The 15,572-nt window shown below is 37.6% G+C and overlaps 1 protein-coding gene across 1 annotated transcript; it reads left to right on the top strand.

The window, feature by feature from the left end:
* The first annotated feature begins 2,575 nt into the window (after positions 1-2,575).
* On the top strand, positions 2,576-3,496 carry LOC110302318 (olfactory receptor 8G17-like). Its single transcript, XM_021173164.1, has one exon. The coding sequence runs from the start codon at positions 2,576-2,578 to the stop codon at positions 3,494-3,496; it is 921 nt and encodes a 306-aa protein (XP_021028823.1).
* Positions 3,497-15,572: the final 12,076 nt, after the last annotated feature.

Below are 15,572 nucleotides of genomic sequence, written 5' to 3'. Positions count from 1 at the left end.
AAATTATTGAGTTTTTATTTTTATCTTCTATTTAATTGTTCAATTATTGCAAAACTAACATTGAAATGAACATTTTGGGCTATTTTCTTTGAATAATTTGCTGAACATAAGTTAACCATACATATGAGAATCTATTTTCTGGATGCTCTATATGGACATACTGAGATTCGTCCCTACTTTTTAGGTGATACCTCTTACAGGTACCATCCCCCAGACACCCAACCCATTCAACTCACACCCAAACACCACCATTAACATCAATTCACAGCAAAAAGGCACATTGTCACCTGAAGTCAGACAGGTACCCATTAAGGGAGCAGGATCCAAAGGCAGGCAGGCAGGCAGGCAGGCAGGCAAGCAACAGATTCTGGGACAGCCACTTCTCCAGTTTTTTCGAGGACACACATAAAGAGCAAACTGCTCATCTGCTACATATGTTCAGGGGGCCTAGCTCCAGCCCATGTTATCCATGTGGTAGATGTTTCAGTCTCTGGGAACCCTAAAGGGTTGAAGTTACTTGGCACTCTTGGTCTTCCTGTGTGGTCCCAGTCCTCTTTAGCTACCACCATCCTTTGCCCAACTATCCCACTAAGATTTCTAGAGCTCATCCAAGATTTAGCTGTAGGATTCTGCATTGGATAGAACCTCACAGAGGACTATCATGCTATGTTCTTCTCTGCAGGTATAAGAGAGTATTATTAACAAAATCAGGGATTGGTCTCAGTTTGGCCCTATTATTGGTTGGCCAATCCTCAGTCTTTACTCTACCTTTGTTCCTCTATATCTTGGAGGCAGAACACATTTTAGGTTGAAGGTTTTGAGGGTGGGTTGATGTCCTTATCTTTTCAAAGGGAGTGATGCCAGGCTACAAAAAACAGCCACTTCCTGATCCATTTCCCCCACTTCTAGGAGTCTCAGCATGATTTGTCCCCCAAAGACCCTCTGGGGCTTTCCTCCATCCCAAGTTTCTAGCAAGTACTTGTGATTGCTCACCCATATATACCCTACCATCCTACCTATTTTCATTTTCTCTTTCGGGTTCTTCCTACATCTGATCCCCACCCCAGTATGATCCTCTCCACTTCATTTACCCCATGAGTGCCTTTCCTCTGTCCACCTCTGATATCTATTTTAGTTCCCCTTCTGATATAGAGTAAGTCATCCATTTTTGAATGTGTAGATTTTAGCATGGAAGCTTGTTGTGAATTTAATTTTCCACGATTTCTTTAATCAGTCTTAAGTAAGATGTCCAAACCAATGTCAAATTACGGATAACACTTATGTGGGGTTATTTGTTAGTTGGTTAGTTTGATTTTGGTAAAGTTGCCACACTTTCACTGCCTTTGAATTACAACCCCAAATCAAATTGTTTCCATTGCAAAGCACATGTTAAGCTGATTGATATAGCTTCGGACTTGTTTCATTTAGTAGTTTCTTAAAGAGCTGCCTTTTACCTTCTTTGTGAAGAGAGAGTGTTCATGTGTGTATAAGTGTATGTGTGTGTGCACTAGTGTAAATGTGTGTGCAGGCCTGTGTGTGTGTATAAATGGAAGCCAGGAAGTAAACTTCAACATTGATTTTTATGGATCAGTTACCTGATTATTTTTCTTATTATTATTCACTTTAAAATTGGATCCTGCCCCCTCCTATGCCTCTATTTTCTTCTCCCAGACCCAGCCATACAAATCCCTCCCTCCATTATCCCCTACCCTTCTCCTCATATAAATCTTTCACTGTTTCTTAATATTACTGTGAGATAGTTTATATTATGTGGATATTGAGAAAGATTTATTCATATATATGTGGGCTACTGATTTATGTAAATTAATCTTGTATTTTCTCACATTGCTGACAATGTCTATCACCTCTAGAAGTTATGTGGAAGTATTTTTGAGTCACTTATGTATGGTATAATATCATCTACAAATAAAGTGAAATCAATCTTAATTCATTATGCACATTTACTTTGTAAAAATAGTTAATATATATGTCTGTGTGTGTATAGATATATATGTTATATAACTGAAGAAGGAAATATATTTGTAATTCTTACATTTTTTCCTGGGAATATGCTTTTGACACCCTCTGATTCAGAGAAGTTGAAAGAAAAGGAAGAAATTTTGAAACATTAAAATACTTATTCCAGAAATTTTGTCAGTAATTTCCGTGGATTATTATGCCTCCACTATTTTGGAGTTAGGCAAACTTGTGTTTTGAAAAAGATTTTAAAGTCATCACTCCAATCAGCTACTTTACTTCCTCATATGTACTTCTGAATAAATAATGTACCCTAGAGATAGTATTTAGAAATACTTGCTTCAAAGGTTTCACATGGTGAAGCTAAAAATTAACAGTACAAAAGTTTTCAACATTAAATAGACAAAATAATTTTTGAAAGTACAATTAACTTTGAAAATCAAATATAGAAAATATTAAAGTGAGACAACTTCTAAAAAGTGAAGATGGTCCGGTAAGAAGTAATCATAAAGAATTTTAGGGGGTACCTGCTTCCAAAAGAAAACAACTGTGTCCAACAAAAGTTCCTATTTTTTCCTTTCAGAATCTGCCTGAGAACATGGAAAAAGGCAATCACTCCACAGTGACCAAATTCTTCCTCTCTGGCTTAACAGACCAACCAGAACTACAGCTGCCACTCTTCCTCCTCTTCCTTGGAATCTACCTGCTCACAGTGCTGGGGAACCTGGGCATGATCATCCTGATCCTGCTCAGCTCACACCTGCACACCCCCATGTACTTCTTCCTCAGTAGTCTGTCCTTCATTGACCTCTGCCAATCTACTGTTATTACCCCCAAAATGCTGGTGAAATTTGTTATGGAGAGGAATGAAATCTCCTACCCTGAGTGCATAACTCAACTTTGCTTCTTTGTCATTTTTGCTGTTTCAGAATGTTACATGCTGGCTGCAATGGCATATGATCGCTATGTTGCCATCTGTAGCCCCTTACTTTACAGTAGCATCATGTCTCAACATAAGTGCCTTTCTCTTGTTTTAGGAGTTTACATTATAAGCATAGTTTGTGCATCAGCTCATGTAGGATGTATATTTAGGATTGATTTCTGCAAATCTGATTTGATCAACCATTATTTCTGTGACCTTATTTCTATCCTTAAGCTCTCATGCTCTAATATTTTTGTGAATGAGCTTGTAATTCTAATTTTTAGTCTAATTAATACCATTTTCCCAACCCTGACCATCCTCAGTACTTATGCTTTCATCATTATCAGCATCATACGCATTAAATCCACTGAGGGAAGATCTAAAACCTTCAGTACCTGCAGCTCCCACATCTCAGCTGTTGCTGTCTTTTATATCTCTGCTGGATTTACATATCTGAACCCATCATCTTCCCATTCTATGGATGAAGGAAAAGTGTCTTCTATATTTTACACCATCATTGTTCCCATGCTCAACCCCCTGATCTACAGTCTGAGGAATAGGGATGTGAAAATTGCTCTGAAGAAAATGATTGAATGAAGATAATTCTTTGGATAAGTATAATGTACAAAAAAGTCTCATTAGCTCATATTCTAGGGCTACTACATAGTATGAGTTGAGTTTGTTTTAATTTTGTCATTTGTTCTTCATTTTATGAGATTCTATGACATTATTACTCCCCATGACTTTCACAATACTATTTTTCGCAATATCTTACCTCATATCTTCTTCTTGGGGGTCATTGTCATGTATCCAGAAAATATTTGGTAGTACTAGTCCTTGGTAATTTTTCTCCATATTTCCCCCTAATATAGGTATATGGCTTCTATTATGTACCAAAATAGTGTTGCTTATTAAGCATTCTGTATTTCATACAATATTTTCTGGCTTAGCTAAAATGCATTGTACATAAGTTTGACAAGTTCTTCAAGAGTCTGTGATAAACTGTTGACTTTTAATGTTAAAAAAGAAAGTTTGGAAATATATTACTTAGAGTTTATCTGAAGTAAATAGTGACACAAATGTGATAACATTGTTTACTTTTTATTTTGTTTGGTTGGTTATGCATGTATATACTTGTATATTAAATTGCATGTGTATGTATAAGTAAATGACTGTACATATCTGCATGGAAAGTTCAGAGGGAGAGTTCAGGTAATGTTCTAAGAAGCTGTCTATCTGGTTTTATAATGACAGTACTCCCTCTTCCGTGATCCATTTCCTGGAGTCCTGACAAACATCCCTGTGTATACCTTTACAAACTCTTAAATATCTACAATAAGAATATGTGAAAAATCACTGGGTTCATTATTGAACTAAGAAACTGAAATTTGCACAATGGAATTAGAACTAAACCTTCTTCTGATATTCCAATTGCATATCAACAGTGATTGTGAACATTAAGCTCATTTGGTTGCTCAAAAACCTGATACCATCATGAGAATTGCCAAGATCCCAATAACCACACAACAAAGTAGAACAAATATCCATACCATGAGACACTATTAAGCTTCTGCCTCCACATGTCCAGGTCTCCTAGTGAATCCACCAAATCACATAGACAAAAGATAAAAGCAAGATGTTTTATCACTATGAAAATAACATAGACTTTAAAAAGACAAATAATACAAAACAGAACTTATAAATATGGTCAAAGAATTAAAATAGGGTATTAATGCTGATTGTAGACTCAGAAAATAAAAATAGTTAAGAAAAGAAGTGGGAGTGAGTGGGTAGGGGAACAGAACGGGCAGATGATATAGGGGATTTTCAAGATAGCATTTAAAATGTAAATGAAGAAAATATCTAATAAAAATTTGAAAAAAAGTTAAATAATTAAGGATAAAAATTTGTTTGAATTAGTTAATTTAAAATTAGAATTTCTAAAGAAAATGTAAATGTAATAAAACTGTAAACTACAAAATTGAAGAAACTTAACAAAACATGTAATATTAAAACAATACCAGTCAAATAATCAAGTTTAAGAGATATTATCAGGTACTGAAGACAAAGTAGAATTATATCACTAATTCAAAGAAAATGATAAATTGAATAAAACCTAAGAAGAGAGCCATAAGTCACTACTAAAGCATGAAATATATGGTATTAAAAGAAGTTACCCAAATAAAAGCACAGAAAACATACTTGTCAAACTCACTAAAGGAACATGTTCAAATCTAAGGCTGAAAGTCAGGATTTTGTTCTCCTCTATAGAAAGACACTGGGTATATCATTCAAACTCCAGACAGCCTTTATGCTCAGAAATAGTTAGCCAACACAAAATAGACTTAATAACTACTTTGCATTTTTTGGTTTATCTTAACTTTTGGGTTTGTTTGTTTGATTTTTCAGAGAGAGAGGTATGGGGTGAAATCTTGAATTTCAGTGCAGTACAGGGGGAAGATATATGGGAAGGAAAAATGTGATAAAAAAGAGTATATAAAAAATGTTTATTTCATAATATTATTTTAAAAGTTTAGCAGGAAATTTTAAGAGGGGAACAAGACATAAAGACACCAAAGGAGCAATGTGAGGAGGCAGGCACACAGAAACAAAAGAACATTTCCTAAATTGAAGGAAGAAAATGTATATCACAGAGCAAGTGCAATATGGTCCACTCACTAGAAAGAACCAAAAAGGAGTTCCCTAGTAATATACTACTGAAACACTAAACATAAATAACAAATAAAATTATTGAATGCCACAGGAAATACCTGTAGCATGTATATTTACAAACAAGCTTGTTCTTTCTCAAGAGCTCTGCTGTGCTAAGCTAGGCTATGTGACCAACAGCTGCCTGCTTCAGTCAGCTCTACTTACTGTCAGATAATTCTTTTTCCAGGAATTCCAGGAGCTGAGATCCTTCTCCATCACCCTGAGGCAAGCTCAGCCAAACTGCCAATGACCACGTATGCTGTGCCCTTTTTCTTCCCACCTTTGTTCTGTGGATGGAAAACAGAAGACTGTTCTTACACTTTAAAACAAGAGAGATAACACAAATCCTGGTGCAGAATCTATTGCTCTAAATTCACCAGCTATCCTATATCAGAATTCTGATGGTGGTGGAAGATACCACTGGTTCTAGTAGCCCCCAGGTCTTACATGAAATTTGTGTACCACTCCCCATAGCCTGGACAAAAAAACAAAAAAAGTAACCACTTTATCTTGTTCCTTTCCTCTTACTCCTGGGACCAGAAAATTCAACCTTATCCCCTTTGCCCAGAAGTCTTTATTTGCCCAATGTCTTTATTGACACAATCAAGAAACAAATGGGGAATCAATACCTTCCTCTACAAAGACCACATCACGTATGAAGATATGACCCTTTGAACACCAGTTCATTTTTTTGCATTGTGATCACTTCATTAGATGATTTAAAGGCTTTCAATAAATCCAATATCTCTTCATAGGAATTTCCTGGAGAATCTAGGTATACAAAATACATATCTAAACATCATAAAATATAATATACAAGACTAGAACAAACATAATGTTAAATAATTAAAAATTCAAATAATTTTACTAAAATCCTGCATAAGACAAGGATGTCTACTCTCTTCACTCCTGTTAAATATAGAGCTTGTGTGGATGTAGGTGAAATGTAAATAGAAGTAGAAATCAAGGTATCCTTAGTGGTAGATGATATGATCCTAGACATAGAACTTAAGACTATACCAAAAAGTATGTATAGCAGTTAAAGCATTTAGCAAAGTATAATAATATAAAATCAACACATCTAGATCAGCAGGCTTCTATATACAAAAATAAAACAAAACATGAAAAGAATACCATTCACAATAGTGTTCAATAGTTAAATATTTTGGAATAAAGTTAAGGAATTCAAGGATATGCTCAGTACAGCTTTATGAAAAAAGTGAAAAAAAAAGTCAAAGAAAACACCAAGAGCTGAAGATCTTACATTCTTGTTGTGATAATATTGTAGAAATGGCAGCCTATCAAAAAAGTCTACAATGGCAATACATTCTCATGATTCATTAAAAATGAACAAAAAAGTATTAAAGGTTATGAGAAATCACAAATACCCAGGCAACCCAAGGAAATTTTGAACAATAAGTGGTGCAGGATAGTGCAAGCACCAGTTTTCCAGATTTAAATTTTGTTTTAGTGTTTACCTATAGGACCCAAACTAAGAGTTACCATCCAATCTTGATGGTAAGACTTTGTTAGTGAAGATACCATGTACTTGACTCATATGGTATAGAGAACTCATGTTAGCACCAACTTCTTAGTGCCAAAACTACTGTCTAGCTTTCATCATGCACACATGTGCCTTTCATGCTATTAGAGGAGAAAAACCAGTAGTCCTGCTTAGTTGTGATCCTTGATGTAGTGGCTATTCCTGGTTGTCAACTTGACTATATTTGGAATGAACTACAATCCAGAATTGGCTCACCAGTGACCCTTATCTGGAGGCTTGGAGATCCTTATCTGGATCTTGGTATGGAGATCTTGAGCCATAGTGGCTATGAATTCCAGAAGATTAAATCTCCGAGTTTAAGGAGATTTAATCTGGGCTACACCTTTCATCTGGGATTAAAGGTGTGGTGGAACACACCTTTAATCTGGGCTACACCTTCTGCTGGAGACAATATAAGGACATTGGAAGAAGGGAGTCTAGCTCTTGCTCCTGCGCCTGCTTGCTGTGTGAGACTGAGTAACTGCTAGATCCTTGGACTTCCATTCACAGCTGCGACTGAACCATTGTTGGGAATTGGGCTGCCGACTGTAAGTCATCAATAAATTCTTTTACTATATAGAGACTACCCATAAGTTCTGTGACTCTAGAGAACCCTGACTAATACACTTGACTTCAGTGGAAAGCTTTGTTCAATGCTATACTAGTGACAAAAATATTATGAAAGTAACCATAATATTTAGAGCTATGCCCTAGTCTCCAAGATAAAAGTCATTCCCAGTACTATTAGTTGAGTCAAAAACATATGGCTACATAGATCATTATCCATAGAATTGATCCTACTACTAATCAAGAAAATTAACATAGTATTATATATCAAAAGATGGATTAGTCTAGTATTACTGTTATAAATCCTTTTTTTATACATACATATAATGATAGTTACATTCATTGCTGTAACAATTATTTTTGAACTAGATATTGTCTGTTAAATCAATTAATAATATGAAATATGGGGCTGGAGAGATGGTACCGTAAGTTTGCTTACTTCACTGCTCTGAGTAAACTGAGAAAAGGCCAAATTGATTTCCCATGTGGTTGTACAAGTTTGCCCTCCCACCAGGATTGGAGGAGTTTTCCCCTTGCTCTGCATCCTCAAGAGCAGGTGCTATCTCTAGTGGTTTTCATCTTAGCCATTCTGATTGTTGTAAGATAGAATCACACTGTCAGTATCTGCTGTCACCTGAATTTTTGATCTTAGCCATTCTGATTGGTGTGAGGTGGAATATCAGGGTTGTTTTGATTTGCATTTCCCTGATGATTAAGGATGTTGAACATTTTTTTCAGGTGCTTCTCAGCCATTTGGTATTCCTCAGGTGTGAATTCTTTGTTTAGCTCTCTCACACATTTTTTAATGGGGTTATTGAATTTTCTAGAGTCCACCTTATTTGAGTTCTTTATATATATTGGATATTAGTCCCCTATCTGATTTAGGATAGGTAAAGATCCTTTCCCAATCTGTTGGTGGCCTTTTTGTCTTATTGACCGTGTCTTTTGCTTTGAAGAAGCTTTGCAATTTTATGAGGTCCCATTTATCGATTCTCGATCTTACAGCACAAGCCATTGCTGTTCTATTCAGGAATTTTCCCCCTGTATCCATCTCTTCGAGGCTTTTCCCTACTTTCTCCTCTAGAAGTTTCAGTTTCCCTGGTTTTATGTGGAGTTCCTTAATCCACTTAGATTTGACCTTAGTGCAAGGAGATAGGAATGGATCAATTCGCATTCTTCTACATGATAACCGCCAGTTGTGCCAGCATCATTTGTTGAAAATGCTGTCTTTTTTCCACTGGGTGGCTTTTGTACCCTTGTCAAAGATCAAGTGACCATAGGTGTGTGGGTTCATTTCTGGATCTTCAATAAGTTCATCTAGAGACTGCCATATCCAGGAATCCATCCCATAATCAGCTTCCAAACGCTGACACCATTGCATACACTAGCAAGATTTTGCTGAAAGGAACCAGATATAACTGTCTCTTGTGAGACTATGCCGGGGCCTAGCAAACACAGAAGTGGATGCTCACAGTCAGCTATTGGATGGATCACAGGGCCCCCAGTGGAGGAGCTAGAGAAAGTTACCAAGGAGCTAAAGGAATCTGCAACCCTATAGGTGGAAGAGCAGTATGTACTAACCATTATCCCCGGAGATAGTGTCTCTAGCTGCATATGTATCAGAAGATGGCCTAGTCTGCCATCAGTGGAAAGAGAGCCCCATTGGTCGTGCAAACATTATATGCCCCAGTACAGGGGAATGCCAGGGCCAAGAAGTGGGAGTGGGTGGGTGGGGGAGTGAGTGGGGGAGCAAGTGGGGGCCTTTTGGGATAGTATTGGAAATTTAAATGAAATAAACACCTAATAAAAAAAAAGAAAGCCCAGTGGATTGATAAAGACACCAACCTACCAACAAATTTTTGAACTCAAGATTTATCCTGTCTACAAGAAATGCAGGACTGGTGACAAAGAAAGTATTGAGGAAACAGTGAACCAATAATTGTCCCAACTTGACACCCATCCCCTTTATAAAAAAAAAAACAATTCCTAGCATTATTAATGAAACTCTGTTATGCTTGCCGTCAGGAGTTTGTTGTTCTCTGAGAATCTCTACTCAGCAGCTGATTCAGAAAAGTATAGATACCCACTGCCAAACAGTGGATGGGGCTTATGGGCTCATATGGAAGAATAAGAGGAAGGATTGTAGACTCCAAAGGTTCAGGAACTCCACAGAAAGACCAGCATGGTCAACTAACTTAGACTCTTGGGGCTCTCTGAATCTGAACCACCAACCAAAGAACTTACATAGGCTGGACCTAGATGTTTCCACTTATATGTAGAACATGTGCAGCTTACCTTCCTATGGGTCCTGAAACCTGGAGCAGGGATTATACCAAAATCTATTGCCTGTATGTCCATATGTTCTACTGGACTGGCTACCTTGTCTGGTCTTAGTGATAGAGCAAGGGCCAAGCCTCACAGAAACTAGAAGTTCCAGGGTGGGAATCATACTCAGGATGTTTCCCACTTTCTTAAAGGAGAAGGAGAATGCTGGAAAAGAGAGAGGATTGTGGGAGGGTAAACAGGAGAGGGTCAGTGATGACCATGTCAAGTAAATAAGTAAAAATAATTAAATTAAGTTTTAAAAAATGATTAAAGAGAAGAAAACAAATGAGATGTATAAAGCCTCTCATATAACTGAACCCTCTTTCAGAGTTTTTCTTGTCAGAATTGGCTACACTAAGCCTCCTCCTGCAAGTCCTTGTTTACAATATAGTGTTACAACAAAGGCAATTGTTTCATAACAAGGTTCTGTTTTGGAAAGTTTGTGGTAATGACGTTTAAATCTCTCCACTCTTCTCTTTTGCCAATAGAAATATTTATCCAGGACCTGAAATCCTCTGGTGCATCACATTCTCAAGTGTTTGCTTTAGATACATAATGCTATCTTATTTAAATACAGCTTGATGACACCCAACCAATGGACAGAAGCAGCTGTCCCTGATTTTGAATTAGGGGTTGAAAGAAGCTGAAAAGAAGGGTGATCCTGTAGGAGGACCAGCATTCTTAATTAATCTGGACTCAAAAGTTCTCTCAAATACTAGAATATCAAACAGGTAGCATAGACCAGCTGACATGAGGCCCTCCAACACACATACAGTGGAGGACTGCAGGGTTTGTGTTCATTCAGAGATGATGCACCTAACACTCAAGAGACTGAAGGAGGCCCCATCGAGTTAGGAGGTCAGGTAGGTTTGGGGATAGAGGTATCCACGTGGAGACAGGAAAATGGGGAGTAGGTATGGGATTAGAACAGTCAGATGGTGGATGTGTGGGGGGGAATAAAATATGGAATTTAAAAAATTAATTTAATTTTAAAAAAGAAAAGAATTAGTTGCTTTTTATTTCATTTAGAGTAATCTGATACGTGCTACATAAATGTAACATTATTTGAGCAACACACTGTTAAATCCTAAAATGCTAGGGAGAAATTGTTTTGCTGACATTGTTAAGGATGTTAGCAAATCTCATTTATGGATTATGAAAAATGAAAACAGGAAACTTTAAAGGAAAATTACCAATGTTTACATTTGCACCCTAGTTGGAAAATGAAATGAGATATTTATATCTGCATGATAATTACATATTCAAATGATAAAATGCAAAACATTAAAACAAGATAAGTATTGTGGTAGTATATGCCTAAAATCCCAGAACTCAGGAGGCAGAGTTCTATGAAAGCCAGGGATACAGAGAGAATTTCTGTGTGATGATTCTTATACGCTCCACCCAGGGAATGGCAGGATTACAAGGTGTAACCCTGTTGAAGTATGTGCGGCCTTGTTGGAGTAGGTGTGTCAATGTGGGGGAGGTCCTTAAGACCCTCATCCTAGCTCTCTGGAAAACAGTATTCTGCTACCAGTCTTCAGATGAAGATGTAGAACTCTCAGCTCCTCCTGTACCATGCCTGCCAGGAAGCTGCCATGTTTCAGTCTTGGTGATATTGGACAAAAGGTCTGAACCTGTTAGCGAGGCCCAAATAAGTCCTGTCCTTATAAGAGTTGCCTTGGTCATGGTATCTCTTTACATCAGTAAAACTCCAACTAAGAGACCTTATATCAAAACCAAAATATAACAAAACACATACACAAAACATCCCTCCATAACAAAACAAATGAAACATAAAATATGATAATATAATAAAATTTGTACATAATCATTGTTATATGTGATTTTGTGCTTTCCAAACTCATGGTACATGCAGAATTTAACTCCTGCCATGATGTGAATAGAGCCATAAAAGCAGGATAGTATAAAGTCACTAAGCCATATTGTCAGCCTTGTTGATATTCAGAAGTACTTTATACCTAGAAAGTCAAAATAAAATTAATATTCACACAATTCTTTAAGGCATAAAATTGTACCTTTGTGAGGAACAAAATTAATAGCCCTATCACCAGCTGCAGTGCTTGAATTGGTCTTATGCTTTCCTTCTAACTCCTTGTAGAAACTTTCATGTATAGATACCATGTTCCCTGTAAAACTAGTACTTTTATGGGGCCTCTAATTTCACTACTCTTTCTAGATTTTTCCCCACTGCTTTCATTCAGAAAAACTAGACTTTACAAATATTCCCTGTGTTGAATAGCTTTACATCAGCCAGAAACAAGTGAGATTCATTTGAGTACAGGGAATCTGAAATAACCTAGATATCACTTGACTAAAGAACAAATAAAATATATATATATGGTATAGTTCTACAATGGAGTATTAAAGAGCTATTAAGTACAAGGACATCATGAAATTTAAGGCAAATGGATGAAATAGAGATATGATCATCCTGTATGAGATTCCACAAACCCAGAAAGACAAACATGGAATGTACTCACTTATAAGTGGATATTAGCCATAAAGTAAATGAAAACTATGGTAGAATCCACAGACCAGAGAAGATAAGTCGCAATCTCACTAGGCATGAGAAACAGAATAGATTTGTGGGTAGACTAGGGATGGTCTAGAGAGGGGTGAGGTAAGGGTGGGAACAAGAGCGCCCACATTGGAAGGAAGATGGAGGGAGAGAGTAGTAGGAGAGAAAATAGAAGTGAGGGCCATTTATTGGATTAGCTGGAAGCCTAGGGAAATGGAAAGTCCAAAAAAATCTATAAAGGTGACCCTAACTTCATTCCTTCACATGGTGCTTATGAAACCTATACAGGTCATCTCTAACCAGGAAAGACTTCCAGTGGAAGCTTTGGGTCACTAAATCAGACACAAAATCTTCAACGCACAATTAGTTCTACCTAGTAGATGGACTGTGGTATAGATGGCACAGAAAATTGTACAAGTGTCCAATGACTGATCCTTTTTGAGATCCATGCCATGAAATGTGGCTCATACTGACACAGCCTGGAGAGCTAGGACCCAGAGGTGGGATTGCCCAGAGACATAGAATTGAATAAACCCAACTGGAAAAAAGAAGTCAATGAAATTATTCTTTTTTTAATTACATATTTACTTGATTTACATTTCAAATGCTGTCACTTTTCCAGGTTTCTCCTTGAAAGTTCCCTGTCCATCCCTCCTTCCCCCTGTTTACCAACCCACCCACACCTGCTTCCTGGCCTTGGCATTGTCCTACACTGGGGCATAGATCCATCACTGGACCAAGGGCTCCCATTGCTGACTGACTAGATAATCCTCTGCTGCATATTCAGCTGGAGCCATGAGTCCCACCATTTGTGCCCTTTGTTTGGTGATTTAGTCCCTGGAAGCTCTGGGAGTACTGGTTAGTTCATATCTCTTGTTCTTCCTATGGGGCTGTAAACCCCTTTAGCTCCTTGGGTCCTTTCTCTAGCTCCTTCATTGGGGACTCTGTGCTGAGTCCAATGGTAGGCTATGAGCACTGACCTCTGTATTTGTCAGGGACTGATGGAGTCTCTGGGAGAAAACTAGAACAGGCTTCTCTCAGTAAGCACTTGTTGGCATCCACAAAAGTGTCATGCTTTGGTGATGGTATTTGGAATGGATCTCCATGTAAGGTTGTCTCTGGATAGTCATTCCTTTAGTCTCTGCTTCACAAATTGTTTCTGTAACTCGATCCACGGGTTTTGTTCCCCCTTTTAAGAATGATTGAAGTATCCACACATTGGTCTTCCTTCTTCATGAGTTTCATGTGTTTTGTGATTTATATCTTGGGTATTCCAAACTTCTGTGCTAATAGTCACTTGTCAGTGAGTGGATTCCATGTGTGTTCTTTTGTGATTGGGTTACCTTTCTTAGGATGATATTTTCTAGCTCTATCCATTTGCCTAATAATTTCATGAATTCATTGTTTTTAATGGCTGAGTAGTACTCCATTGTTTAAATGCACCGTTTTTTCTGTATCCATTCCTCTGTTGAGGGACATCTGGGTTCTTTCTAGCTCCAGGCTACTATAAATAAGGCTGCAGTGAACATAGTGGAGCATGTGTCCTTATAATATATTTGAACATCTTCTGCATATATGCCCAAGAGTGGTATTAGTGGGTCCTAAGGTAGTAGTATTACTATTTGCAATTTTCTGATGAACTGTGAAACTGATTTCAAGAGTCGATGTACCAGTGTGCAATCCCACCAGCAATAGAGGAGTGATCCTTTTTCTCCACAATGTTCCCAGTATTTGCTGTTTACCTGAGTTTTTGATCTTAGCCATTCTGACTGGTTTAAGGTGGAATCACAGGGTTGTTTTGATTTGCATTTCCCTGATGACTAAGGATGTTGAACATTACTTTAGGTGCTTCTCAGCCATTTAATATTCCTCAGTTGAGAATTCTTTTCTTGCTCTGTACCCCAATACTAATATTCTAATATTCTAATATTTATTAGGTATTTTCTTCATTTACATTTCAAATGCTATCCCAAAAGTCCCCCATACTCTCCACCGTTCATTCCCCTACCCACCCACTCCCACATCTTGGCCCTCGGGTTCCCCTGTACTGAGTCAAATAAACTTTGCAACACCAAGGGACTTTTCTTCCCAATGATGGCTGACTAGGCCATATTCTGCTACATGTGAGGCTAGAGACATGAGCTCTAGTGGTACTGGTTAGTTCATATTGTTGTTCCATCGATAGGGTTGCAGACCCCTTTAGCTCTTTGGATACTTTCTCTAGCTCCTCAATTGCAGGACTTGTGTTCCATCCAATAGCTGACTGTGAGCATCTACTTCTGTGTTTGCCCGGCACCAGCACAACACTATTAAAACTAAATTGCTAAGGAAAAATTGTTTATCTCCTATTGGTAAAGATGTTGCTAAATCTTATTTATGGATTATGACAAATAGATAGAAGATACTTTTAAAGGAATACTACCAATGTTTATATTTGCACCCCAATTTAAAATGAAATGTTATTCATATTTGCATGATCATTGCACATTAAAATAATAAAATGCAAAATATTAAAACAAGATAAGTTTTGTGGTAGTACATGTCTAAGATTACAACACTACAGAGGAAGAGTTTAGGAAAGCAAGGGATACACAGAGAAACCCTGTTTGATGGTTTGTATAGGTTCTGCCCAGGGAATGTCAGGATTAGAAGGTGTAACCCTGTTGAAATAGGTGTTGCCTTGTTGGAGTAGGTGTTTCACTATGTGGGGGGTCCTTAAGACCCTCATCCAAGCTGCCTGGAAAACAGAATTCTGCTAGCAGCCTTCAAATGAAGATGTAGAACTCTCAGCTCCTCCTGCACCATGCCTGCCTGGAAGCTGCCATGTTCCAGCCTTGATGACAATGGATAAAACCACTGAACCTGTTAGCTAGCCCCAATTAAGTACTGTTCTTATAAGAGTTGCCTTGCTCATGGTGTCTCATTCCATCAGTAAAATCATGAATAAGAAACCCTGTATCAAAACCAAAATATGACAATACACA

The sequence above is a fragment of the Mus caroli genome, unplaced genomic scaffold, assembly GCF_978045245.1.
Source record: "Mus caroli unplaced genomic scaffold, Mus_caroli_1 scaffold_11, whole genome shotgun sequence".
Lineage (NCBI taxonomy): Eukaryota > Metazoa > Chordata > Mammalia > Rodentia > Muridae > Mus > Mus caroli.
The sequence above is the reverse complement of the archived record's forward strand: the minus strand, read 5'-3'. Positions and strand labels throughout refer to the sequence as shown.

Coding starts and splice junctions, on each gene's coding strand:
- LOC110302318 (XM_021173164.1), top strand. CDS start 2,576: ATGGAAAAAGGCAATCACTCCACAGTGACCAAATTCTTCCTCTCTGGC.